General features: G+C 44.7%; 3 protein-coding genes across 3 annotated transcripts in view; 1 reads left to right on the top strand and 2 right to left on the bottom strand.

The window, feature by feature from the left end:
* Positions 1 to 2079, bottom strand: part of LOC121443094 (structural maintenance of chromosomes protein 1A-like) — a 42776-nt gene extending 40697 nt beyond the window's left edge. The window contains exon 1 of the mRNA XM_041644781.1: positions 1878 to 2079. Coding sequence (XP_041500715.1) covers positions 1878 to 1986 — 109 coding nt within the window. The 5' untranslated portion in view covers positions 1987 to 2079. The remainder of the gene's footprint in view (positions 1 to 1877) is intronic.
* LOC121443093 (RIB43A-like with coiled-coils protein 1) lies at positions 2028 to 15661 on the top strand. The gene is made up of 8 exons (XM_041644780.1): positions 2028 to 2153; positions 2645 to 2731; positions 10930 to 11046; positions 12647 to 12728; positions 12911 to 13252; positions 14553 to 14671; positions 15072 to 15466; positions 15580 to 15661. The coding sequence occupies exons 3-8, from the start codon at positions 10930 to 10932 to the stop codon at positions 15659 to 15661; spliced, it is 1137 nt and encodes a 378-aa protein (XP_041500714.1). The 5' UTR covers positions 2028 to 2153; positions 2645 to 2731.
* A 349-nt stretch (positions 15662 to 16010) lies between these two features.
* Positions 16011 to 18431, bottom strand: LOC121443092 (3-hydroxyacyl-CoA dehydrogenase type-2). The gene is made up of 6 exons (XM_041644779.1): positions 18389 to 18431; positions 17872 to 18036; positions 16877 to 17041; positions 16622 to 16750; positions 16435 to 16543; positions 16011 to 16269 (listed from the first exon to the last, which is right to left on the bottom strand). Exons 1-6 carry the CDS (start codon positions 18413 to 18415, stop codon positions 16079 to 16081), a joined length of 786 nt encoding a protein of 261 aa, XP_041500713.1. The 5' UTR covers positions 18416 to 18431; the 3' UTR covers positions 16011 to 16078.
* Between the last annotated feature and the right edge of the window lie 8629 nt (positions 18432 to 27060).

Raw genomic sequence — 27060 nt, 5'->3', positions numbered from 1 at the left:
ACTGTCTCAAAAAACAAAAGAATAGAGAGGGTAAGAACTCAGGTCAAGGGCTTTTTCAAAATAGCTGGGTTATAATTCTAATAAATGCTGAGAGGACTGGATTTTAACAGGTGGCACGATATCAAAACCCTAAGAAACTTAGTCGCATTAACCCTCTAGGCCAGTGGTTCTTTTTTCTTCCCAGAGACAGGATTTCTCTGTGTAACAACTCTAACTGTCCTGGAACTAGCTCTGTAGACCAGGCTGGCCTCGAACTCAAAAAGCTTCACCTACCTCTGCCTCCCGAGTGCTGGGGTTATAGGCCTGCAACCACCATCTGGTGCCAGTGGCTCTTAAATCTTGTTGGGGAAGGAAGTAACATGTCATCATCACCCCATCCCAGGACCCTGGCACTGTCAGGAGACATTTTTGATGGCCACTTCTGGGAAGTGGACTTGCTGTCATTTAGAGGGCAGAAGCCAGGAATACAGCTAAACACAGGACCAACCCCACTGCAAAGTGTGCTGCTCAAGTGCCAGGGTTGGGAAACGTTGCTCTAAGCAAAGAACAAAACACAGGCAAGAGTCCAGGGAAAATATTTGCTATAAGCTACTTTAAGGCAAGACTGGCCTGCCAGGGCTGGAGAGATGGCTCAGAGGTTAAGAGCATCGCCTGCTCTTCCAAAGGTCCTGAGTTCAATTCCCAGCAACCACATGGTGGCTCACAATCATCTGTAGAGGAGTCTGGTGCCCTCTTCTGGCCTGCAGGCATACACACAGACAGAACATTGTATACATAATAAATAAATAAATAAATATTAAAAAAAAAAGACTGGCCTGCCAGGCTAGAAAAAGAGTAAACTAGAGCAGCTCTGGAGTGGAGGAACACAGCCAAGATTCCCAAATGACATTTCTAGGAATACGTAAGAGGAGTTCACATGCTATAAATCATTAAGACATGATATATTAAGATATCAATTAATTTATTTTATATAATTATATATGATTAATATTACTAAGATATTAAGATGATTATCAAGATATTAAGATAGTAGACTTAAGTATGAAAAAAATAGGCTTACTTACTACCAAAATCAATATATCGACTACCAAAGTCAATTTAAGCTATCAGCTTAACCCCTTTTCTACAGAGCATTTATAACAGCCTAAATACACTTTGTACTTTATCTTCTAAAGTTTGCTGCGATCACGGACTTGGCTTATTTACCGCATAAACTTAACCGATAAACCCCGAAACATTCAACAAATGTGGCAAGCCAACAAGTTCAGGTTCATTACGGCTTCCTGATATGAAAGGAACAAATGGAGGCAACAATGTCTTAAGTGCATAGGGTGCGAAGGTCGGAATTGCACTCTGTTGAGCAGAGGGCCGCAGCTGAAAAGAAGGAAAAAGGAACTGGAGTGTTCTAGTGAGACGCGCGGGTGTGGAGGAGGCTGGCTAAAACAGAGAGTATACTACTAGAGATCCGACGCACGGCAGAGATAATGGTCCCAAAGTTTCCCAGAGGTGTCAAATTTAAGACAAGGAAGGTGGAACAATACAGACCGGAAAGGAGCCACCGGCCAAACACTGGCAGCAAGTTCCAGGAACGCCTCTTTTGGCGGGAGGGGTTTGGGCGGGGCAACGCACAGCTCGGCCCATACCATTCCGGACCGAGGGGTCTGCACAAAACTCGGCCAACTGACATCTGGGAAGAGACTCAAGTTAAGTGCATGGCAGAAGGGGGAGCGAGATCGAGATGAAAAATACCAAGAGGAGCAAAGGACATTTGAGGGTTCACAACGTCTCAGGTTGCATGGGATAGGTTCTACTACTATGGAGACAGACAGGGGGACCTGACCGGGACACCCACAGGGCCGCAGCCGGATTTATCTCACCAGAGCCATTGGGTCCAATGATGGCGGTGAACCTCTGAAATGGTCCGATAATCTGTCGACCCTTGTACGATTTAAAGTTCTCAATCTCAATCAGTTTCAGGAAACCCATGGCAGCGGCGCTACCGTAGGAGAGGCCGCCCCTCGCTCCCGGGAACCGAGGTTAGCCCGCGCGGGAAATACCGCGGTGCAAGCCGGGTGTACGGTAAACCTCGCGATAATAAGTTGAAGCTAATCAGATTTCCGGCTTCCGGTGCCAGGGAGCAGTCACTTCCTCCTGTAAGAGCGTTTTTTGTTGATTGGCTCGTGCGCGTGCCGGGAGTTTGGACCCCGCCCCCCTTTGTAGTTGCTTCGCAACCGTCTAAGCAACCGCGGACTAGATTTGGGAAGCGTTAGTGCCCAGACGGATCGCTGTAGGGGAGAAGTGAAGGCAGGCGGGGCATGAGCCCACGCTTATTGAGACAGGTCGGAAGTTACAGCGTGGTTATGCCCTCCCGGCTCCCCAGGGCGAGTAGGAGGCGAGCGCTCTGCTGTTTTGGAGTCTAGCCAGTCTGGGGGCTCCAGCAAAGGGCTCAGTCGGGAGTTAGAAGGAGGCACCTTCGGAGGGGCGGGCGGTTTGGACTAAGAGGACGGATCTTAGGGAGGACTTAGGTGAGGTTAGAGTGTGAAGGAGGATGAGGGGACTCCTAGACAACGGAGATAGAAGTTGGGGAAAGTAGTGTCTGAGATCCTGCCTCTATCGCCCGCCCCTCTCTTAATTCTTCAAGCAGATTCAAAGACTGCCGTCGTAAATCCTAGAACCAACTTGGACCCAATCCACTTAGGAGCTTCAAAGTTGGAATTGTGTACTGAGAAAGGTATCTTGTGTGAACACCAGGGGTCCGAATCCTTAAGCCAGTGCTCCAGCTTTGTTCTCCCCCCCCATCCGTTTCTCCCCAATCCCATTCCCACTGCATCTTATGTTTCTGCCTTTGTCTGACTCGCTCATTGGCGTCCCTGTTTCCCTCCTCTTCTTTATACCCATTTCTCATTTTCAATCTCTTTTCTTCATCCTTTCAACCACCTTCTATTACCTTATATCTGCTCATTACTAAGTCATGCTCTTAGCAACCCAGGTGTCTACTGAGTCATCCCTTTAGCAGCCTTATAGTATGGCAACAGTTTGAATTTATAGACTGGGGTTAGCGCCATTTTCAGAAGGTCGTTTCCACAGCTATTACAGTAACTTTTTCTCTTTTTTCTTTTCTCTCTCTCTCTCTTTTTTTTTTGAGACAGATTTCTCTGTTGCTTTGGAGCCTGTCCTGGAATTGGTTTTGCCAGACAGGGTTTCTCTGTGTAGCTCTGGATGCCCTGGAACTCACTCTGTAGACCAGGCTGGCCTTGAACTCAGAGATCCATCTGCCTCTGCCTCCTGAGTGCAGGAATCAAACAAAGGCATGTGCCACCACTACCCAGCTCTGTAACTATTTTAAGATTCATTTTTATTTGTGTGTGTGTATGTTTATATATGTGTGTATGCCACAGACACAGGGCATCAGATTTCTTGGAACCAGAGTTACAGGTGTTTGTGAACCACCTGATGGGTACTGAGAGATCTCTGATACTCTGGAAAACTGGAAAGTGTTCTTAACCAGCAAGCCATCTCTCCAGTCCTATTTCTGTAGCTGTTTTTAAATAATGTCTAACAGCTGGGAAGAATCCTAAAGAGTCTAAGAAAGTGAGAAAACTCGGTTGATAGAATCTGATATGAAAGCTGAAAATGAAGCTCTGTTGGAAAAACAGTCACAATCAACAAGAGGGAATAAAATAACCAAAGGCCGTAATTGCATATAATTTAAAAGATTTTACTATTTAATTTTCAAAGATGAGATGGAGCTTAGGAGAAAATTAAACTGTATCCCTATTTCTAAATATTTACAAAGTGCAGTTTCAAATGGATTAAAAAATAAAGGAAAAACTTTAGAATTGTAGAAGAATGTTAGGAGAATATCTATGAATTTCGACTAGGGAAATAATTTTGTTTTAGGTGGGGGTTGATTGGTTGGTTTTAATATATTTTAGTTCTTTTTGTTGAGGAGGTAGGGTCTCTCCACATTGCCCTGGCTGTCCTGAAACTTACTATGAAGACCAGACTGGCCTCAAACACATAGAGATTCACCTGCCTCTGCCTCCCAAATACTGGGATTAAAGGTATGTGCCACCATACCTGGTCTTTTAAAAATCCTTTTCTACTTTCATATTTGATACCAACGAATATGGTCCATATCCATCCCCTCTCCAACGTCTCTGCCCTCTAAACCCTCATCAGATCCCCCTTTTGCTTTAGTAACTCAGAGTCCAATTAGTCCTGCCCATGTGTGCATGGTATGTCCTGCAAGAAAACTTACGTCAGCGATCATCAACTTCTAATAGTCCTTCAAGTAGGGTTGGAGTCTCATGAGCTCCTTACCCATCCAGGCTGGAAGATTCACTGGGTTGCTCTTGTACAGGTCTCATCCAGATAACCACAGCTGCTGTGAATTCATGAGTGCATGGCCGTGTCGTGTATGAAAGACAGCATCTCATGGTACCCTCCCCATCCTCCAGCTCTTTACATCCTTCCCACTTCTTCTAACACAGTGTTCCTTGAACTTTGGACTAGTGGTGATACACATCTCATTTAAAGCTAGGCATTCAACAGTCACTTATTTTCAACAGTATGAACAGTTATAAGTCTCTGCATAAACTTGCCTACAGCAAAAAGAAGCTCTCCGACTGCAGTTGAGAGCAGCACTAATCTATGAATATAAATATATTTGTATTTATATATTTAAAAGGCAATTAGCAAAACAGTAGTAGTAGTAGTAGTATGGCCTAGGGCCTATGACCTCCCCAGACATGGACTTCTGACCAGCTTTACAGAACTAGGCATGAATTCCCTCTTGTGGACCAGGTCTCAAATCTAATCAGAGTGGTTGGTTACGCTGTAATAGCCATATCATTATTACACCAGTGGGTACATCTTACTTGGAAGGTTGGCATTTATAGCATGCTGGGTTCACTGCTAGGTAAGATGTCTTTTTGCCCTGGTGGCCTGGGTAGCACCTTCTGGAACTATGAAAACTAGCCAGCATGGAGGACATTTCCTTGTTGGTCCTGATTGATTTCTCTATGCCCAGCAGCTAAAGTGTGTGATGTCTTTAACGGTAGACTCTTACCATCTAGTTAGGGTGAAAACCAAGGGAAATAACAGGAGCCTATGTTTTAGGTGCCTCTGAGACCTCCCTAACAAATAACCTGGCACTGAGATTTATATTTAATAACTCATTTCTTCTGGGAACAGCATTAGTATCCATGATGGTTATTTTTGAAACAGGCCTATGTTGTCCGGGATGACCTCCAATTTTTAACAGTCCTCTTCTCTCAGCCTCCAGCTGCTGGGATTATGAGTTTGAGCTATCACACTTTGCAGCAGACTTCTTAAATAGCTAGAAACACTTCATCCAAAGAAAAAGATGGGTACATGCTACAAAATTTAAGTTTACCAAAATTCACTCTTAGGATGTGAACTGAGGGCTGGAGGAGGGCTCAGTGGTTAGAAGCATTTGCTAGGTGGTGGTGCACTTATTTAATTTCAGCACTGGGGAGGCAGAGGTAAGCAGATCTCTAGTTGAAGGCCATCTTGGTTTACACAATGAATTCCTGGACAGCCAGGACTACTGAGAAACCCTGTTTTGGAAAAAAGGAATGATAAATGTTCAAGGAGGTAGATTTACTCTGGTTTAAATGTTACATAACATATGTATGTATTGAAACATAATAACCAATAAATATGTATAGTTTGACTTATTTTTTTTCGAGACAGAGTTTCTCTGTAGCTTTGGAGCCTGTCCTGGAATTCGCTCTGTAGACCAGGCTGGCCTCAAACTCACAGAGATCCACCTGCCTCTGTCTCCCGAGTGCTGGGATTAAAGGCGTGTGCCACCACCACCCAATGTATAATTTTGTTTTGTATACCTACAGAAAATAAAATTTTTTTTTTTTTTTGGTTTTTCGAGACAGGGTTTCTCTGTGGTTTTGGAGCCTGTCCTGGAACTAGCTCTTGTAGACCAGGCTGGTCTCGAACTCACAGAGATCCGCCTGCCTCTGCCTCCCGAGTGCTGGGATTAAAGGCGTGCGCCACCACCGCCCGGCCAGAAAATAAAATTTTTAAATGCAAAAAAAAATCCCTAAAATGAACACAAGATGAATGGACACTTCACAAATCAATAAGCAAACGGTCAAACACATGTGAAACCTCATTAATAATAAAGATAATTGCTATTAAAGTCAATAATTCTAAACTGATGAGATGGCTTATCAGGGTAAAACATTTGCAACCAGGCTTGACCTGAGTTTGAGCTCTGGGTCCCACATGATGGGAGGGGAAAGTCAGTTCCTGCAAGTTGTCCTCAGACCTCCACAAGTGCACTGTGGTATATCTGCACAGACACATCAACATACAAACACACCATTACTGTTTTGTAACCATAACTGTTTCATGGGCTTTTGTTCTGTGAGTGTGTGTGGAAGTCAGAGGACAACATAGAGGAGTGAGTTCTCTTCCACCATGTGGATCCAAGAGGTACAACGCATAAGGCCTGGTAACAAGCACCTTTACCCACTGTTCCATCTCATTGGCCCCTTTGTGTTTTAATATTGTATTTTATTTAACCCAATGTATCTCACTTGACTACTGAACAGTTACACAGGGCTGGTGGCTTTAGATAAAGTCTATCTTCCACTAAATATTGGTTGAGACACTACATTAGTTTCTTATTACTGCTACAACAAATCATCCTAAACTTAATAAACTAATAAAAACTTATTTTCATACAGTTCTGGAAAGCAGAAGTCCAGATTGGGTCTCAGTGGACTAAAATCAAGATGGTAATTGGGTTTATTTCCTTCTGGAGAAAATGAACTGGCTTCTCTGTGGGTCCCAGGGATCTGAACACAGGTCCTCATGCTTGCATAGCAAGTGCTTTACCCACTGATTCCTCTCCCCAGCCCTGGACGCATTCTTTAACCCAGACTTTACTACTTTTCCCTTGTCTTTCTAGGTGTGAGACTACCCTTTAATGAGACATTTATCCAGCCCACCCTCTCCTTAAAATAGCCTTGCTCAAATCAATAGCCATGTCTTTTTGGTTAACCTCGGTGGTCTCTACATTGGCCTTCTAGCTTCTTCAGTATTGTTTTCTGTTGCCCACTCATCACACAGACATGCAGCTTTTCTGAAATAAAATTTCCCCTTTATTTTATTACTTACCTAGTCAGATATGTAGTCCATGTTCCTTCATATGACACATAAGTGGTGGAGGTGGGGAGTTGCAAACATAACTCTATTATTTCTCCTCATACCAGGGTCTCTTGGAGACAATCTAAAGACAAGCTTTATTGCATCTATTTTATTTAGTGAGGGGAGGGGAGCGTGGGTACGCACATGTGGAGGGCAGAGGGCAGCTTGTAGGAGTCGGTTCTCTTTCTAACATGTAGGTTTCAGACATCAAACTCAGGTCAGCAGGCTTGTTGACAAATATTACCCCCTGAACCATCTCACCAGCCCTTAAGACATTTTCTTGAAACTAGTTCTTATTCTGTATTTGAAGAGGACCTTGAACTTCCAATCCTACTGTCTCCATCTCCCCAAAGTACTGAGATTATAGGCATGCACTACTCAATCCAGGTTTTTGTGGTACTGTGGATTGTAGCCAGGGCTTCACGTATGCTAGACAAGCACATTACCAAGTAACCCACACTCCCAGGCCCATTACTACAGGCTTTTTTTTTATTTTATTTTATTTTTTTTTTTTTTTTTGGTTTTTCAAGACAGGGTTTCTCTGTGGCTTTGGAGCCTGTCCTGGAACTAGCTCTTTTTTTTTGTTATTTTTTTTTAATTTATTTATTTATTAAGGATTTCTGCCTCGTCCCCACAACCGCTTCCCATTTCCCTCCCCCTCCCCCGATTAAGTCCCCCCCCCCATCTGCTCGAAGAGCAATCAGGGTTCCCTGACCTGTGGGAAGCCCAAGGACTGCCCACCTCTATCCAGGTCTCGTAAGGTGAGCATTCAAACTGCCTAGGCTCCCACAAAGCCAGTACGTGCAGTAGTATCAAAAACCCACTGCAATTGTTCTTGAATTCTCAGTATTCCTCATTGTCCGCTATGTTCAGCTAGTCCGGATTTATCCCATGCTTTTTCAGACCTAGGCCAGCTGGCCTTGGTGAGATCCCAATAGAACATCCCCATTGTCTTAGTGTGTGGGTGCACCCCTCGTGGTCCTGAGTTCCTTGCTCGTGCTCCGTCTCCTTCTGCTCCTGATTTGGACCTTGAGATTTCTGTCCGGTGCTCCCGTGTGGGTCTCTGTCTCTGTGTCCTTTCATCGCCTGATGAAGGTTAATATTCCTGAGGATGCCTATGTGTTTGTCTTTGGATTCACCTTATTTAGCTTCTCTAGGAACATGAATTATAGGCTCAATGTCCTTTATTTATGGCTAGAAACCAAATATGAGTGAGTACATCCCATGTTCCTCTTTTTGGGTCTGGCTTACCTCACTCAGGATAGTGTTTTCTATTTCCATCCATTTGTATGCAAAATTCAAGAAGTCCTTGTTTTTTACTGCTGAGTAATACTCTAATATGTATATATTCCATACTTTCTTCATCCATTCTTCCGTTGAAGGGAATCTAGGTTGTTTCCAGGTTCTGGCTATTACAAACAATGCTGCCATGAACATAGCTCTTGTAGACCAGGCTGGTCTCGAACTCACAGAGATCCGCCTGCCTCTGCCTCCCGAGTGCTGGGATTAAAGGCGTGCGCCACCACCGCCCGGCTTACTACAGGCTTTTAAGAGCCAGTCCCAACACACCTTTTCAATTTGTCTCACCCCACTGTCTCCCATGGTTACAGGGCTCCAGGCAATCTGGCCTCTCTTCAAGTACTCCAACTCTTCCTATTTCTATAACTTCCAATAACCATTTTGTAACTGTGAAATAGTTGACACAACAAGAAAAATATATATAGCCCATATGTAAGTTTGGAAGTCTGACAAAATAGCAATCAATGAACCAATTCCCTAACTTAAAGTAGGTGTAATTATAATCTTAGTACTTGAAAGTCTGGTGAAGTATTACAACTTCAAGCCAGCCTGGGTGACAGAGAAATCCTGGTATAAAACAATCCCCTCAACATAGTGAAATTACTGGTCCCATTGAAATGTCTTGTCTCTTTTCAAACTACTTCCTATACTGTGAAATCTACTATTGTTCTATCTGTAATATTTATTTTGTGTGTGTGTGTGTGTGTGTGTGTGTGTGAGAGAGAGAGAGAGAGAGAGAGAGAGAGAGAGAGAGAGAACATATTGGGGGTTTTTGTTTGTTTTTTGAAACAGGGTTTCTCTGTAGCTTTGGAGCCTGTCCTGGAACTCGCTCTATAGACCAGGCTGGCCTCGAACTCAGAGATCTACCTGTCTCTGCCTTCCGAGTGCTGGGATTAAAGGTCTGTGCCACCACTGCCTGGCCAATGAATAACATTTTTTTTAAGTTTTTCTGTTTATATTTTGAGACAGAGTCTGGCTATGTAACCCAGACTGATGTCAAACTCATGATCTTCCTGCCCTGGCCTTTTGAGCGCTAACAAAGGGAGTTGAACCTTATCTTTTTTTTTATCGATTAAATTCATTCATTTATTTTACATTATCTTTTAGATACCTGTTTTAGAGCTGCTTACAAAGATTTTATTAGTTCCTTGGGGATTTTGTACAATGTGTTTTGATCATGCTTACCCCTCCCCCAACTCTTCCCAGATCTAGCTCCCTTTCCCTGCCCCCACCCAACTTTATGTGCTCTTTTTTTTCACCCATCATGTCGGGTTTGTGCTGACAATATATTATTGGATTGTGACCTTCTACTGGAGCATGGTCAATTTAAGAGTAGGGTGCAGATTGTGGTGGCACACACTTCTTTTGGTTTTTAGATACAAGGTATCTTAGTGTAACCACCCTGGATGTCCCAGAACTCAATTTGTAAAGTAGGCTAGCCTCAAACTCACTAAGATAAGTCTCGGTGGCACACACCTGGATTCCCAGAAATCATGAGGCGGAGGCAGGCAGATCTGAATTCAAGGCCAGCCTGGTCTACTAAGAACAGGACAGCCAGGGCTACACAGAGAAACCCTGTCTTGAAAAACAAAAATAAAGCCGGGTAGTAGTGGCACACACCTTTAATCCCAGCACTTGGGAGGCAGAGACAGGTGGATCTCTGTGAGTTTGAGGCCAACCTGGTCTACAAAGCAAGTTCCAGGACAGCCAGGGCTGTTATACAGAAAAACCCTGTCTCAAAAATAAATAAGTAAAATACCGTAAAAGGAGTGGGCTCTACACTCTTAAAGAAAACTGACTCTCCTCTCCCAGCAGCTATCAGTTGCCAACAGCTCCTTCACTGGGGTGCCCACTTCCTTTCTGTATGCTGGGATTTGGTCTAGCTTAAGTTTGCACAGGGTTTGTGCATGCTGTCAAAATCTCCGTGGGTTCACACGTGCAGCTGCCCCTGCTATGTCCAGAGGACACTTTCCCTGGTACTTTCCCTGTATCCATCTACCACCTCTGACTTAGTCTTTCCACCCCTTTTTCTGCAATGGTTACTGAGCCTTGGGAGGAGGGGATACAATACAGATGTCCCCTCTAGGGGACATTCTGCAGTCTCTTATTCTCTGCACTTGGGCCTGCTTACAAAGGCTTTAAGCTAAGGATTGCAATGAGCTGACTCGCTTTCAGAAAGATCCCCTTGGTGGCCATGGCAGAGAGGAGAACTTTAGAGTAACAGACCATCAAGGTTTCTGGGACTATTGTCTGACATTAGAGCAAAGCTTGACTTAGTGTGGTGACAGCAGAGACTGAGGGCACGGATAGGAAACATCAGAAAGTAAACTCAGGGTCATAACTGGTGAGATGTGGCAAGGGAGAAAGAACTAGAGGTGCGGTATGGTGAAGGACAGTGCCAGCATTGATGCTTCATTCCACCTCTTGTTACTCCAGATGTATAAGTTAGACCTCGCACCAGATCCCAAGGAGATAGCAGCCATTGAGGCTAGAAAAAATCGAGAAAAGGAGCGACAATGCCGATTCCTCAATGTGCAGAACCGAATCATGGGGGTGAGTGGGTAATGGAAACCACTTTACAAGACTGGGGTTACTTCCCTCTTACACCTAGAAAGGAATGTAGCAGTGCATTATAGCCCCTCTGGATTCAAGAAGGCTGTAGGAGTGAAAAGGAAGGAGCTGGGGAGTCAACTTCATATGCCTGGACAGGCTTAGGAAGAGTCAGAATTGTGCAGGGACAAATGATAGGGTGACAGCTGGCTCCTCTTTGGTCAACTCTTGGACTGTAACTGGTTCTTGAGAAACAACACGGAGCCACAACAGTGTGTAAAGAATATTTAAGGGATTTTTGCAAGGCTAAATATGACAATTATATTTGTTATTTTTCCTGTTATGACAAAATGCCTGACAATACAAGGAAGGAGGGTTTTGGCTCAATTTGAGTATATAATCCATTATGGGGGGAAGAAGCAGGAAGGGGCTGGCCACTTTGCACCCACAGTTATGAAGCAAAATTCAGTTCACTTTCTCCTTTCTATTCAATACAGGTCCCTAATTCATGGTATGGTACTGCCCACAGTTAAGGCAGGTTTCCCCACTTAAAATGATCCAATCTAGAAACTTCCTTATAGACATGTCCAAAGGTTTCTCTCCTAAGTGATTCTAGATGCTAGTATTATTTATTTGGGAGGGGCATGTGGTATATACATGCTACAGTGTGAATGTGCAGGTCCAAAGATAACTTGTAAGAGTTGGCCCTCTCCTTCCATGATGTGGTTCTCTGGTATCAGACTCTCTCAGGCCTGAACTTTATCCACTGAAGCATCTTACCAGACCATGTTGACAATATTAACCTTCACAGCTGTTTATTCTTCACTAAACCGTATGCCCTTTTGTACCATTTTGAAATGTTTTAAGTAACTTACAATGAAAGAGAAAGTATTGATTAATAAAAAAGACACCACACTTGTGTTCAAAGCTAGGTCTGCTATTACGTATGTGGCTTTATGATATGTAATCTATCCTGTCCTCCTCTGTAAAATGAGACCAAATAAAGCATTGAGATGTCAACTTTGAAAAATCGGAGCATACTACCTGACCATAAGCAAACTGAAGTTTGAGTGGTCTGATCTCCTGGTTGCAAGAATTTCCTTGGGATCCACCCTATACCAAGTACTATGTTGGACAGTGGAGAAATATAATGATAGCTAAGGCCTAACTTCTACCCTGAAACAGCTCACAGCCTAGTGGAGGAGATAATAGAGCATCTGATATCATTACAATTTGGACAATGGGTCCTAGATTATGAGATAGAACCTTCCTGAGCAAGTGTTGAATGGTAAACTGAAGTTGGGGTAAAGGAAGGAAAGGCTTTCCAAATGGAGGAAACAGCAAAGGCTGTGGGTTCAAACCACTAGACTTAAATACTTACAGTTCCTGAGACTAATGTGAGGGGGCAGGGAAAGAGGGCACAAAAAGATAAAGGCAAAAGCAGCAACTAGATCACAATGGTGTTTACAAGCTTTGTTCTGGGGTTAGAACTTTATCCAGTAGGTCCTAAAGAGAAGGGGGTAATTTCTAAACAGCATGTTAGAGCATTCAATGTACCGTGCAGAGACCCTACTCTAATTTAGCCCCTTTCTTTGAGATCCAGGTGGATGTGGAAGCCCTGAACAGCCAGGTGGAGGAACGAAAGATTCGTGAAGCAGTGGAGCGAAGCAATGATATGGCTTATGGTAAACTAAGGCTGGGGCAAAACAATGGTATAAAAGAGAGAGAGTGGGCTGGAGTTGGGCGACTCCTCCTCTGAATAGAGTCTGGGGCTCTGGGAGTGTTAAGACAAGTCAGATGAGGAACAGAGACAGGTTGACTGGGTTCTGTTCTGGGTTGTCTTCATGTCCCTGTCAATCACTCCTAGATACCAAGCATGCACACTATGATCTGGTAGCACAGATGCTTGAGAAGGAAGAGGCAGAACGGGCATGTCGGTTATCCAAGAGAGTGCAGGATTTTCGGGAGCAAAGACAGCAACTCAAGAATGGACATGAATTTGACTTCTGTGATCCCAACCAACTCTATGAGCTTCCAGCCTCTTACTATGACAGAGAACCATACTTTGGCCCAGCCAGCATGCAGTACTTCCTTGGAGAGGACCTGGAGAGGGAGTCACGCCTGAAAATGCAGCAGGAGCAGTTCAGATACAACCTGGACAAACAGCTGCAGGAGCAACAGGCAGCCAGAGACGAGGAGGCGCGTGCAGGTCAGTAGGCTAGCAGGGAGCTCACCTGATCTGGGGATAGCACTGTGTAAGGAGGTAGTTACACATCCAGCCGAGGCAGAAAGGTTAGCCTCTACAAACCCTAACCTTCTTGACTTCCTTCAGCAACTGACACTGTAGCCATTATTTATGACTTCTTGGCACTGACCTGGGGGAAGCATTTTATGGTTCTATTTACTTTCAGCTTTGGGCTCTCCATAACTGAGTTTGTCTTTCTTTTATTTAATGAGACAGGCTCTTGCTATGTATATACAGCCTAGGGTGAGCTTGAACTCATTAATCCTCATTCCTCAGCCCAATGAATACTGGGGTTCCAGTCATGCACCACCTTGACAGCTCAGTTTCTGTCTTTAAAATAGGTATTATAATTTCCATCACATAGAATAGCAACTACCACTATGATACAGTCTGTGACCACACCCTTCTTTTACACTAGAGAAAACCTTTCCTGGGTAAGGCCATGTCTTTCTACTCATATTTCAACCTTCAATCACCAAGGTCTGATGGGGCCTAAGAACAATGAGACCCGTGTGTGGCTGGAGTTGGGAAAAATTTAGTAGCTTTGTTGATGCTGTGGCCGTGGCTGACATACCATTTTCCTCTTGATCTCTGAACTTCAACAATTTGTTATTGTTTTGGCCCTGGGGATAGAATCCAGGACATCATATATGCTAAGTACATACTCCTACCACTGAGCTATTTTCTCAGCACCCAAAACCTTTAATATACTTATATGCATCTCTGCCATTCACCTTACCAGGTTGTTGTAGTCTGATTATCTACTTGATCTCTCTCTCTCACACCAGAGAGGATTTTTTTCTTGGCGTGGGGAGTGTTGAGACAGGGTCTCATGAAACACACTGGCTTTGAACTTGCTATATAGCCAAGGATGACCTTAAAGTTCTGATCTTCCTGCCTCTATCTCCCAAGTGCTGGAATTATAGGCATACACCACCACACTGGACTAGGCAGGCAGTTCTCTGAGACAGGAGCTAATTCTGTGGTATCCTTAAAACCTAACAAATAACCTGTAGACTGAGGCTTAGAAAGATGAAATTACTTAAGGCCACACAGTTCAAATATGACAGAACTACATTGTTCCCCAAGTTGCTGTGCTTTGGCTATCCATGACCCCAAAGAGTAACTCCTTCCATATCACTAACTTTGACACTGACATCTGTATACACAAATATAAAGTATGCCAAACAAATAGGTAATGAGTGAACCTGGACTGGGGACTAGAAGAGGCAAGTACAATGCCCTGGCCTATTTCCCTGTGTAGCTTTGCTTAGTGATCAGCTGCGCCTAGCCGTGGACACAAGAGCTGCTGAACTGGCCAGGCTGGAGGAGTCCTGCAAAGCAGCCATGAGGACTGCTATGGCCAATACCAACAAAGCCCAGGTATGTCCTGACTATCCAGTGCACTAAGCCCACCCCAATTCCTGAACAAAGTCCTGGGGGAACCTTACCCACAACTTTCTCCTCACACCCAATTTCAAACCAGTGCAAGTGTTCTCATCTACCCAAGAACTCCCCACTTCCACCTAAGAGCCTATTAAAGCATAAGTCACCTCTCCCCCTACCTCCACATACAGGGTAACTTAAGATCCCTGATCTCAGACTAAATGCAGAGAAATGCCCTGGCCATTCTCTCCCCCTCCATCATACCCTTAGGGTCATTAAAAATCCACGCTATGTCTCTCCCTTCTCTGAGATTAGTACAGCTGTATTTTTCCCACCCCTTCAAGTAAGTTTCTTAAGACTGGGCCCTTACACTGCTTATATTTGGGGGACCCACCAGGCAGCTAAGCAGGCCCTGCTGCAGCGCCGTGAACAGCAGCAGCAACAGGAGGCCAACCTCACGGAGATCAAGAAACAAATCACCAGTGATCTGCTGACTGAGAATCCTCAGGCTGCCCAGCGCCCCCACGCTCCTCACAGGGTCCTGCCCTATTGCTGGAAGGGCATGACTCCAGAGCAGCGAGCAGCCATCAGGAAAACCCAAGAAATACAACGACAAGAGAAAAAGGAACAGCGCCAAGCAGAAAAGTCCGTGGAAGCTGAGTGGGGACGCCAAACCATCAACTTGGCTGAAGCAGCACTGGAGCTAGAGGAACAGGAGAAGGAACTGTGTGCAGAATTCCGGAGGGGGCTGGGCTCCTTCAACCAGGAGTTAGCTAGGGAGCAACAAACCCAGTGAGTTCTAGGGTGTATCAATGGGGAGGAAGGCTGAGGGTAGGTGGGAAGGGATGACAAGGAAGGACCAGGGACAGGGAAAGCACATCACCTGTGTCCTTGAATTTTCACAGGCAAAATTATCTGAATTCGATTATCTACACCAACCAACCTACTGCCCAGTATTTTCTGCAGTTCAACACCACCAGCCGCTGAACACAGGATGGTGACCTCCTTTCTCACCTATCAATCTCACAGGTGGCTAGGAGTCAAAAAGAAAATGCTACATACCCCTATCTCCAATCTCTTCTCAGTAGGAGGGCACTGAGCCCAAACCTCCACTTTCTACCTACCCTAAGTAATAAAGTTGCTCCATACAGTGAAGCATGTGTTGTAACAGAATACAAGTGTAAAATACCACCTTTCCCACTCCACGCTGGGGCTCTTAGCTACCCAGCCTCAGAGCCTGCACTCTTTCTTTCCCCATGTTAGTTTCCCAGTATACAAGAAAGCTCACACCCTGTAAATTTGAGAATTTATTAGGCACAGAGGGTGACTGGAGCAGAGTTACGAAATGGCTGTTAGGTTTCCTTCACGCTGAAAAGAAGCTGGTGTTTTTCTTGTCTTCACCCTTTAAGGCTGCATTCGAATGGCCCCATCCAATCGGATGACCTCTCCATTCAAGAATGGGTTCTCGATTATGGTTTGTACCATCTGAGCGTATTCATCAGGGTCACCCAGTCGATTGGGAAAGGGCACCTGACTGGCCAAGAAGTTGCGCACTTTCTCTGGAAGGGTGGTGAGCAGTGGGGTGGCAAACAAACCTAGACAAGAGACCAGAATCCAAAGTTCATTCTTGTTTTCAGAGTTACTTGTTTCTTCCTCACGTTAGTGCTAAGTTGCTGATATTTAGGTAGTGGGTACCTTCCCTCATCTGCCTATAGATCCCACCCAATTTTAGGTATGGCAAAAAAGAAAGAAAGATCTACCTGGAGCAATAGTCATCACACGGATGCCTATGGGAGCCAGATCCCGAGCAATGGGCAGTGTCATGCCTACTATGCCCCCTTTGGATGCAGAGTATGCAGCTTGTCCAACCTGGAAAAAGAGTGGAGATTGTAAGTGGGAGAGCCCCCACAAGTCATTCAGATAAGAACTTTGCCCCTGTCCACATACCTGGCCTTCAAAGGCAGCCACACTGGCAGTATTAATGATAACTCCACGTTGGCCTCCCTGGTCTGCTTCATTCTGGCCCATCTCCCCAGCAACTAGGCGGATCACATTGAAAGTGCCTAAGAGATTCACCTGGAGGGTGGGGAGAACCATGATGTAGGATCTAAGGCACAGGCTGCCTTCTGTTTGCTTAAAAAGCTGAATGCCCACAACCAGACATTTCTTATTCCTACCCCTGGAGATCTGCCAAGGCCTTACATTGAGAACCCGCTGGAAGTCCTCCAAGGTATGGACCTGGTTCTTCTTTTGGTTGTATGTCTTAATGGCCACTGCAATACCTGCACAGTTGACAGCCACATCTATGCGACCAAACTTTTCTTTCGCTAGAGTCAAAGCTGCTTGTACGTCCTTCTCAGAGGTCACCTTGAAAGGGTGAAGTGACGGAAAGGAATTTATTTCTTGACTTACACACACCACTAAACCTAGAGCGGAGGGCAAGCCCAGTCCTTGGATGGGAATAGAATTGTGAGAGCAAGAGGAAGGCCAAGAGAGAGTTGTGGTGGAACTAAGCGGAACATGGTAGATACTACAGAAAAGCATTGCAAAACAGTTTTTAAATCTGTACTCTCTTTGGATTCGTATGCCCCTGGTAATTCTCAGCTACTATGGATTAGGGCACTATACAACCTTGTTTTTGCCTTTTCTCTTTTGCAGTATTGACAAACTGAGGAGTCTCCCACATGCTAGGCAAGAACTCAACCACTGAGGTATATTCCAATACAACCCTGTTGAGAATTACAGGAACATGAACTAGCTTTTTTAAAAATCCATTTCTGCTGAGTTCAAGTTTTTCAACTCTGTACATACAAACTCACTGGGCAAGATAGGCATTTCCAACTATTCACATCTCCTCCAGGAAATTCTGCCGTCCAGTCCTCACCCCCATCATGCTGAGCCCTGGGTTCTTATTGCAGGTGTTCTCATGTCCTCAAGGACTCGGGTCAAAAGATAAAGGGAGCTGAATGAATTCACCACCCTTAGATTTATTTGTATATTTGTGCCAGGGCACATGTGTGGAGGTCAGAGTCGGTTCTTTCCTTATACCATGTGGGTCCTGGGGATCAAACTCAAGTTGTTACGGATAGCAGCAGGTGCTTTTACTGGCTAAGCCATCTGATGGACCCTAGACATCACTCTTATGGGAGAACCCCTCTCAAGTTTCCCTTGCACACTCTGGGAGAGTCGTGACTCACGTTGGCTGGGGCAAACACGCAGCTCTCTCCCAACTTCTTGGCTTGGGCCTCACCCCCCGAGTTAGGTAGGTCCAGAAGCACAGCTGTGGCCCCTTGTCCCACCAGTCTTTTGGCCGTAGCCAGGCCAAGGCCCGAGGCTCCTCCAGTTATTACAGCGACCAGGCCCTATGAAGAGAGGTACACGGTGAACTGCTACTGTCCAAAGCACCGCCCACTTGCCAGTTCCACAAATCCGCGAAGACGCAGGGACAGTCAGTGACCCCAATGTGCTTCCTCTCCCCTCCGCTGGGACCGAGGGGAGGGGGAGGTGGGGGCGTGTCTCATCCCAGGCGTGAGTCTCCGTTAATCCCTCACACACATGCAGTTAAACGCTGATGTTCACCTACTGAGCCCAACTGCCACAAAACCAGGCCCGGATAAGCAGGACCCTTTACTCCCGATCTCTCCTCTCTAGCTCCTGCCAGCGCAGTCCTAACCTGCGTGAAAAACAAAACGTTAGAGGCACAGGGCAGTCTACCTTCACGCTCCGACACGCCGCAGCCATCTTGCACCGGTCTCGCCACCGGAGGAGGGCTTTTTGGCTCTTTTGCACATGCGCTCGCTGATTGGCCCGCACAGAGCCGCCTACTGGGGCGGGGAGCTGCCGCCCCGCACAGTGGGGGGTAGGGAGGTGGGGGCGGGGGGGGGGGGGGGGGGGAGGTGGGGGAGCATGGCCCGCAGCTCCCGGACCTCGGAAAGGGAAAAGTCGTGGCCGGGTTTCGTTTGTAGAAAGAATCTGGTGAGTTCGAGGCCAGCCTGGTAGTTCGAGGCCAGCCTGGTCTACAAGAGCTAGTTCCGGGACAGGCACCAAAGCTACAGAGAAACCCTGTCTCGAAAAACCAAAAAAAAAAAAAAAAAAAAAAAAAAGAATCTGGTGGCACCTGCATAGTATCACAGCGCTGCTTTACCCTGCTCTCTAGCTGACCATTTGACATGTAGCCAGCTCAACCAGAGCAAGACAGGACGAAGACAGAGACTGAGTCCCTTTCTCAGTAAAGTTTTCAAGTGTAAGCGAAACCGATTCCTATTTGCCAGGTTCTACCAGGTCCTGCAGACACAGACACACAGAGGAATAATAACAGGTCCATACATCCCAGGAGGACACAGTTTGTTTGGAGAAAGACAAAGTTACAGGACAGACAACGAAAGGGACAGAGAAACAGCCTTTAAAAAAAAATCAGTGATAGAACCAAACCCCAAGTCCGTGTACCTGTGCCCGTAGGACAAGTACTCTACCGCGGAGCTACAAACAGCCCAACTACAGATTCCAGAATACTCAGCCGAGGAGAGTAAAGAAAGGAAAAGGACGCTTCTGAGATACAGAGAAACAGCTGCAGAGAAAAACGTTGAGGCCCGGATAGAGGGAGGCCAACTAGGATCACGCTTTGTACCAGTGGATGAAGAGGTCGTTAGGAGCCAGGGATAGGAGCCAGGCATTACCAAACAGGTGCTGCTGGGAGCAAAGTCACTGAGGAGACCTTTGTTCCTGGCTTTGATGCCCAGAGAGCACCCTGCAGATTGGTCCTCATCCGGAGACCGTTGTTAAAAACTCAAGGCTCTGGTCATTCTAGAAGAGTTTTCATTAATATCTCAATTAGAATCTTTTGTTTTGTTTTGTTTTTGTTTTTCAAGATAGGGTTTCTTTGTAGTTTTTTGAAGCCTGTCCTGGAACTTGCTCTGTAGACCAGACCTCGAACTCACAGAGATCTGCCTGTCCATTAGAATCTTCAGGATGGACATCTAATCTGTCTTCCATCCATATTTTTCCTCAACCCAAAATTTTCAGGCCCACAAATCTCAGCCTACACTTTCTGCCTGTAACTGCATTCTGTTTATTCAATGTTAAGTATAGACTTCCCTCAAAGACGCCCGGTTGTTGACAGCCAGTATACCTATATTGATTTTTCACTATTTTTATCAAAGGATTTAGCTTCTGACTCAAAATCTTTATTTTTAATTCTTGTGTGTGTGGCGGGGGAGTCAAAGAACAACCGCAGGAGAGAACGTTGGTTCTCTCCTTCCATCACGTGGATTCTGGGAGTCAAACACAGATCAAGCCTTGTGACAGTATCTTTACCTACTGAACCTGTTCGCCATTCCCAGACTCACTATCTAAATGGTTTTGGGAATTGCTCCCATCAACTGTGACCCTAGCAGGATGGATGTAACAAATTTGAGGCTATGTTGATCTACATAGCCAATCCCAAACTAGTGAGTGGACTACATGGTGAGTCCCTGTCTCAAAAAAAAAAAAAAAGAGGCAGTTCTGCTGCTGGGACTGCATTTAAAAGAAACAAAGGTCAGCATGGGAGCATTGGCCTGATGCACTCTCTTTAGTTACAGTGGGCTCTTTTGTGCTCCTTTTGCATTGCCTATTCCTGTGTGACTGCTTCTTTCATACAGAATTAAACTAAAAATAGTCCTTCCCAAGGTTGGGGGGTCCTTTCGGGCCACTCCAGCCATAACCATGTTGCCACTACACCACTGCATATTTGAATTCTCTGCATAGCATTTAGAGCTCCACCTAGTTCCTTTAGATAGGAAGGGTCTCTCACTCTAGCTCAGACTATCCTGCAACCCACTACATAGACCGGGCTGACCTAAAATTTGCAGTAATCTTCCTCAGCCCTCCCACTTCAGACTGCTGAGTTCTAAGACTAGAAGTGTGAGTCACCATACCCAGCTTTAAAAGTGAATCAGTTAGTCTATTAATTAGTACATGTACATGTGGTTGTTTGCATGAGTTTATATGCACCACATTCACGTGGGGGCACTCAAAGGCAGAAGAAGGCATCAGATCCCTTGCAACTTGGGAGGCACAAATGCTCTGAGCCACCATGTAAGTGCTAGGATCCAAACCTGGGTACTCTGTAAGAGCAGTAAATACTCTTAGCCTGAGCCATCTCTCCAACACTGATCTCTCTCTCTCTCTCTCTCTCTCTCTCTCTCTCTCTCTCTCTCTCTAAATTTGCGACTGTGTAGCCTAAGCTAGTGCCAAAATCACTAAGTAGCTGAGAATGGCACTGAGCTACTGACCTCACACCTATACTTCCCAAGTGGTGGGATTTCAGAAGGGCATTACTAAACCCTGAGAGAAAGCAAATTCATATGATCCCTCTTTTTTGGTTTGTTTGGTTTTTTGTTTTGTTTTGTTTTTTTGTTTTTTTTGAGACAGGGTTTCTATTTATTTATTTATTAAAGATTTCTGTCTCCTCCCCACCACTGCCTCCCATTTCCCTCCCCCTTCCCCAATCAACTCCCCCTCCCTCATCAGCTGAAGAGCAGTCAGGGTTCCCTGCCCTGTGGGGAGTCCAAGGACCTCCTACCTCCTTCCAGATCTAGTAAGATGAACATCCAAACAGCCTAGGCTCAGGGTTTCTTTTTGTAGCTTTGGCTGTTCTCACTCACTCTGTAGAACAGGCTGGCTTCAAACTCACAGAGATTGGCCTATCTCTTCTTCCCGAGTGCTGAGATTAAAGGCATGTGCCACCACCCGGCCATGATCTAACTCTTTATACTGCATATATTCTATACTACATAGCTTCTAAGAAAGGCCTAGGACATGGTAGTTAAACATTAAAACATTAAGAAAAAAATCTGGGTGGTGGTGGTGCACACCTTTAATACCAGCACTCAGGAGGAAGAGGCAGGCCGATCTCTGTGAGTTCAAGGCCAGCCTGGTCTACAGAGCCAGTTCCAGGACAGCCAAAGCTACAGAGAAACCTGTCTTGAAAAACAAAACAAAACAAAAAGGACAAACAAAAAATTTAAAACCCTCTAAAATTGAAAGTTTGAAATTCTACACTGTATGAAAGAAGAAATAGTCTGATAATGCTTTTGGTCAGGCTTTTTTTTTCAATTGTCAATTCCCCTCAGCATGCCTTTGGTTTTTCTGTTTTGTTTTGATGGTGCTGGGGATTAAGCCCAGGGCCTCTTGCGTGCTAGCCAAGTGCTCTGCCATTGTGATACTTCCCAATCCCCAAATGCAGCTTGGACTTGGCACTTCCTTTCTCCTATTCTCTTATAACCATCATCCAAAAGCTCTTGCCCATCCTATTTCAACTGGTCAGACTCCACTGTTGTCCCTCTTAAAGAGATGCTTAAGGAAACAAGCCAACGAGAGCCTCTTCCTAAAATCCAATTTTTAAATACCTTTAGCGATCCCCTCTAGTTTCCTTTTTGAGAGAGGTTCACACCATGTATCCCTGGCTAACCTGGAGTCTCCCCCTCACTTTTAAGGTTCTCCATCATCTGATGGATGTGGACTGTCTAGCTTCAGCCAGTAAGACACTATACTTTTTGGCAATAATGAACAACTTTATAACTTTATAACTTCCTGCAGTGGTATGACTGTTACAGAAGGAGATCACCAAACTGCACTTGGAAAGAGTGAGAACTCAAGCTATTGGGCAATAGAATTTGAGCTAGTGCTTCAAATAATAGGACTCCAATCCTTTGTCTCATTCAATTTTGTTGTTCTTATTGGTGTTTTTTGTTTATGTTTGTTTGTTTGCTTTTTTGTTGTTGCTTTTTTTCTTTTTTTGTTGTTGTTTTTTCGAGACAGGGTTTCTCTGTGTAACAGCCCTAGCTGGCTGTCCTGGAACTCATTTTGTAGACCAGGCTGGCCTCAAATTCACAGAGATCCACCTACCTCTGCCTCCTAAAAACTGGGATTAAAGCCATGCGCCACCATCACCTGGCCTCATACACTCTTTACTGGCAATACAGCATTACTTTTTGGCATCTTTTTCTCATTAGTAGGCTTTCACTCTTAGTCTGTATTGTTACAGGTCTCTAGCAGAAATTTTATTTTTCCCAGTTTTCCTTTTTTTCAAATTAAACTTAATTTTTATTTTATATGTAAGGTGTTCTGCCTGCATGTATGCCTATACACTGCATGCACGCAGTGACCACCAAGGTCAGAAGAGGGTGTTGTATCTCCTAAGACTGAAGTTGCAGATGGTTCTGAGCCACCATGGGTGCTAGGAATCAAACCTGGATCCTCTGGGAGAGCAACCAGTGCTCTTAATTGTTGGGCCATCTGTCCAGCTCCTTTATTTGATTTTTTTTCAAAAAGTAAACATGTTTACAGAAGCAGAAACAGAAAAGTCAAGGTGGTTACTTGGGTATTGTCTACTTCTCTATTTCTCCAAGAAACTTGGATATGATGCTTGTCACAGAGAGCAAGGACAGTTCCAAGAGATGATGTAATACATTTAACCCTCAGTCAAGGCTGCACTGCCTGGCTCTTTCCTACCATTTAGCTTTCCTTTCCCTTTTCCAGGCTATGCTAGAACTTAACCCACTTCTCCTTCTGTAGCATCACCAGATAAGCATATGGTGCAAATCTGTGTGTACCTTGTATTTTTTTTTTATTGTCAACTCTAACAGTTCTACCCCACAAGTGACTGCCGGGATAGTGAGATATTCCTCAGGCACCTACAGCTCCATATGCCTGCCAGGGAGCCAGCACCTACCCTCCCAAAGGGCTGGAGATCTAGTTTGACCTGTGGATCCGTATTAAACGATACCATGTGGCTCAGTGCCTAAGAGAATGGCATTGTTTGCTTGGTGAATAGATGCGTATGAAGGATACTGCGATGAGCCTGTGTCTTCTGGTGGACTCAGTAAACAGCCCAATCATTGTACAGAAAAAATTCCTCCTATAATCTGCCTTCCCTTCCCAACCATGGAAGAGCCCGTTCATGCTTCCATATCCATCCAGGTAGGCAGTCTGAAAGGCTGAGAGTCATCTGCGTGCGCACTTAGGCTGATATAGGACCAGCTGGGTTTTTATTTTATTTTATTCTCTGTTTTGGTTTTTTTAGAACAACAAGGAGTGGGACGGTGACAACCGTATCCTGGACATAAGGAGGTGAGGAAAACAGCAAGGGAGAGGTGGGGGGGGGGAGAAGAAAGAGAGATATGAAGAGCCCAGAGAAAAGCAGGGGAAACAGGTAGGAAGGAAGTCAAGACAGGAGAAAGCACCTGGCACCAGTGTAAGGAGTGACAGATGCCCCAAACAGGAGGCGGAAGCTGGGGGGGGGGGGGGGAGAGGCTATGGCACTCAATGCAAAGCAGTTCTTCCCGTCGAACTCCTCCCCAGACTTCCTGCCAACAGAGGTGAGAGAAGGTAGAATATTCCACCTGCTAGTAGTCAGAGGTAGACACCGAGCCTTGGCCTTCTGGGATTGTAGTTCTCCAACTCAGGGGATGTAGTGTCTCACACAGCCCCAAATAGGGAGGATCTTCTCACTTGGTTCCAGCCTAGGCTAGAATTAGGAAAGCCTCAGAACATAGTAAATGACCATTGGGGAAGATGAGTCTGCCTGGGAGGAGTCTCAGCTGCCCCTGAAACCCCTGTTCTTGTGATTTGGACAACACTCAGAAGTGGGAATCCTGCAAGTACGTAGAATCGATTACAACGTAAGGCGTGTCAGTCACAAGTATGAGAGTGGATAATGGTCAAACAGACCATTGCAGAGGAAGACACATTCTCAAGGGGCCGGAAGGGACAACTTCCAGAGATACATGGTACTGACTTACATTTTTAGGTGGACTTTATATTGCTTATAATGCCTTTATTTTTTTTTAATTTTATTTATTTATTACATATATAGTGTTCTTCCAGCATGCCAGAAGAGAACACCAGATCTTATTGTAGATGGTTGTGAGCCACCATGTGGTTGCTGGGAATTGAACTCAGGACCCCTGGAAGAGCAGTCAGTGCTCTTAACCTCTGAGCCATCTCTCCAGCCCCCTTATAATGTCTTTTAGAACAGACAGCTTTCTTGAGGAGGATTTTTCTGCCCAAGTGATTGACAGGCACCTTTGAGTGAATTTAGGGAGGGAACAATGGTACACCTCTGGCTTTTTTTTTCACTAGGAAGCCACAGCTAAATACTGATATTATGACTTTCTAGGCAGTTTAGAATGTCAGGACACCACAGAGTGTGAAATATGACTCAGATCCTATTCTTTATTTTTTTCCCTCTTTTTTATTATTTTTTATTGATATTTATTGAGCTCTATATTTTTCTCTGCTCCCCTCCCCGCCTCTCCCCTCCCCGCTTCAACCCTCCCCCAAGGTCCCCATGCTCCCAATTTACTCAGGAGACCTTGTCTTTTTCTACTTCCCATGTAAATTAGATCTCTCTTAGGGTCCTCATTGTTGTCTAGGTTCTCTGGGGTTGTGATTTGTAGGCTGGTTTTCTTTGCTTTATGTTTAAAAACCACCTATAAGTGAGTACATGTGATAATTGTCTTTCTGTGTCTGGGTTACCTCACTCAAAATAATGTTTTTTAGCTCCATCCATTTTCCTACAAAATTCAAGCTGTCGTTTTTTTTTGTTTGTTTGTTTGTTTTTGTTTTTCTGCTGTGTAGTACTCCTTTGTGTAAATGTGGTACATTTTCCTTATTAATTCCTCAATCAAGGGGCATTTAGGTTGTTTACAGGTTCTGGCTATGACAAACAATGTTGCTATGAACATAGTTGAGCACATGTCCTTGGGGCACGATTGAGCATCCTTTGGATATATACCCAACAGTGGTATTACTGGGTCTTGAGGAAGGTTGTTTCCTAATTTTCTGAGAAATTGCCACACTGACATCCAAAGGGGTTGTACCAGTTTGCATTCCCACCAGCAATGCAGAAGTGTTCCCTTTACCCAACAGCCTCTCCAGCATAAGTTTGCGTGGTTTTTGATCTTGGCCATTCATTCAGGTGTAAGATGAAATCTCAAAGTTGTTTTGATTTCCATTTCTCTGATGACTAAGGATGTTGAACATTTCCTTAAGTGTCTTTCAGCCATTTTAGATTCCTCTGTTGAGAGTTCTCTGTTTAGGTCTGTACTCCATTTTGTTTTTATTAGATTATGTGATCTTTTGGTGTTTAATTTCCTGAGTTATTTTGTATATTTTGGAGATCAGCCTCTGTCTGATGTGGGGATAGTGAAGATCTTTTCCCATTCTGTGGGCTGTCGTTTTGTCTTGTTGACCGTGTCCTTTGTTTTACAGAAGCTTTTCAGTTTTAGAAGGTCTCATTTATTAATTGATTTTCTCAGTGTCTATGCTGCTGTGGTTATATTTAGGAAGTGGTTCCCTGTGCCAATGCGTTCAAGTGTACTTCCCACTTTCTCTTCTATAAGGTTCAGTGTGGCTGGCTTTATGTTGAGGCCTTGATCCATTTGGACTTGAGTTTTGTGCATGGTGATAGATATGGGTCTATTATCATTCTTCTAAATGTTGAAATCCAGTTATACCAGCACCACTTGTTAAATATGCTTTCTTTTTTCCATTTGATATTTTTTGCTTCTTTATCAAAGATCAGGTGTTCGAAGATGTGTGGATTGATACCCAGGTCTTCTATTCAGTTCCATTGGTTCTCCTGTCTGTTCTTAAGCCAATGCCAGGCTGTTTTCAGTACTCTAGCTCTGTAGTAGAGTTTGAAGTCAGGGATTGTGATGCCTCCAGAAGTTCTTTTATTGTATACAGATCCTATTCTTTATAAAAATGTTTTTATTTATATGTGTGCACAGCCTGCACATATGCGCGAGGGTAGGCATGTAGATGGAAGGCAGATAACAACTTTAAGGAGTTGGTGTCTCCTTTGACTATGGGGTTCCTAGAATTAAACTCAGGTCACCGGCCTTGGTGGCAAGCAGACAAGCGCTGAGACATTTCACCTGCCGCCCAGATCCCAGCATTTAAAAAAAAAAAAAAACAGATGATAGATAGATAAATAGAAAGGTTTTTTGAAATAAGGTTTCTCTGTGTAAGAGCATAACAACCCTAGCTGTCGGGGCTGGAGAGATGGCTCAGAGGTTAAGAGCATTGTCTGCTCTTCCAAAGGTCCTGAGTTCAATTCCCAGCAACCACGTGGTGGCTCACAACCATCTGTTGCCCTCTTCTGGCCTTCAGGCATATACACAGACAAAATATTGTATACATAATAAATAAATAAATATTAAAAAAATAAAAACAAAAAACAAAAACTGCCCTAGCCATCCTGGAACTCGCTTTGTAGACCAGGCTGGCCTTGAACCCACAGAGATCCACCTGCCTCTGTGCTGGGATTAAAGGTGTGCACCAATGCGCCCAGCAAACTACATATATTTATTAGTTTCTCACTCTGTGTGTGTGTGTGTGTG

This window comes from Microtus oregoni, unplaced genomic scaffold, assembly GCF_018167655.1.
Source record: "Microtus oregoni isolate MIOR12 unplaced genomic scaffold, Mior012 000099F_ref0000060, whole genome shotgun sequence".
Classification (NCBI taxonomy): Eukaryota; Metazoa; Chordata; class Mammalia; order Rodentia; family Cricetidae; genus Microtus; species Microtus oregoni.
This window is presented reverse-complemented; position numbering and strand designations above follow the sequence as displayed.

Excerpts from the sequence above, each read along its gene's own strand:
- LOC121443092 (XM_041644779.1), bottom strand. The coding sequence starts at position 18,415 with ATGGCTGCGGCGTGTCGGAGCGTGAAG. Across the intron at positions 18,037-18,388 it reads CGGCGTGTCGGAGCGTGAAG|GGCCTGGTCGCTGTAATAAC; the intron begins GTAGACTGCCCT and ends CTCTCTTCATAG. Across the intron at positions 16,544-16,621 it reads TGGCTGCCTTTGAAGGCCAG|GTTGGACAAGCTGCATACTC; the intron begins GTATGTGGACAG and ends CTCTTTTTCCAG.
- LOC121443093 (XM_041644780.1), top strand. The coding sequence starts at position 10,930 with ATGTATAAGTTAGACCTCGCACCAGATCCCAAGGAGATAGCAGCCATT. Across the intron at positions 11,047-12,646 it reads TGCAGAACCGAATCATGGGG|GTGGATGTGGAAGCCCTGAA; the intron begins GTGAGTGGGTAA and ends TTTGAGATCCAG. Across the intron at positions 14,672-15,071 it reads CCAATACCAACAAAGCCCAG|GCAGCTAAGCAGGCCCTGCT; the intron begins GTATGTCCTGAC and ends GGGACCCACCAG.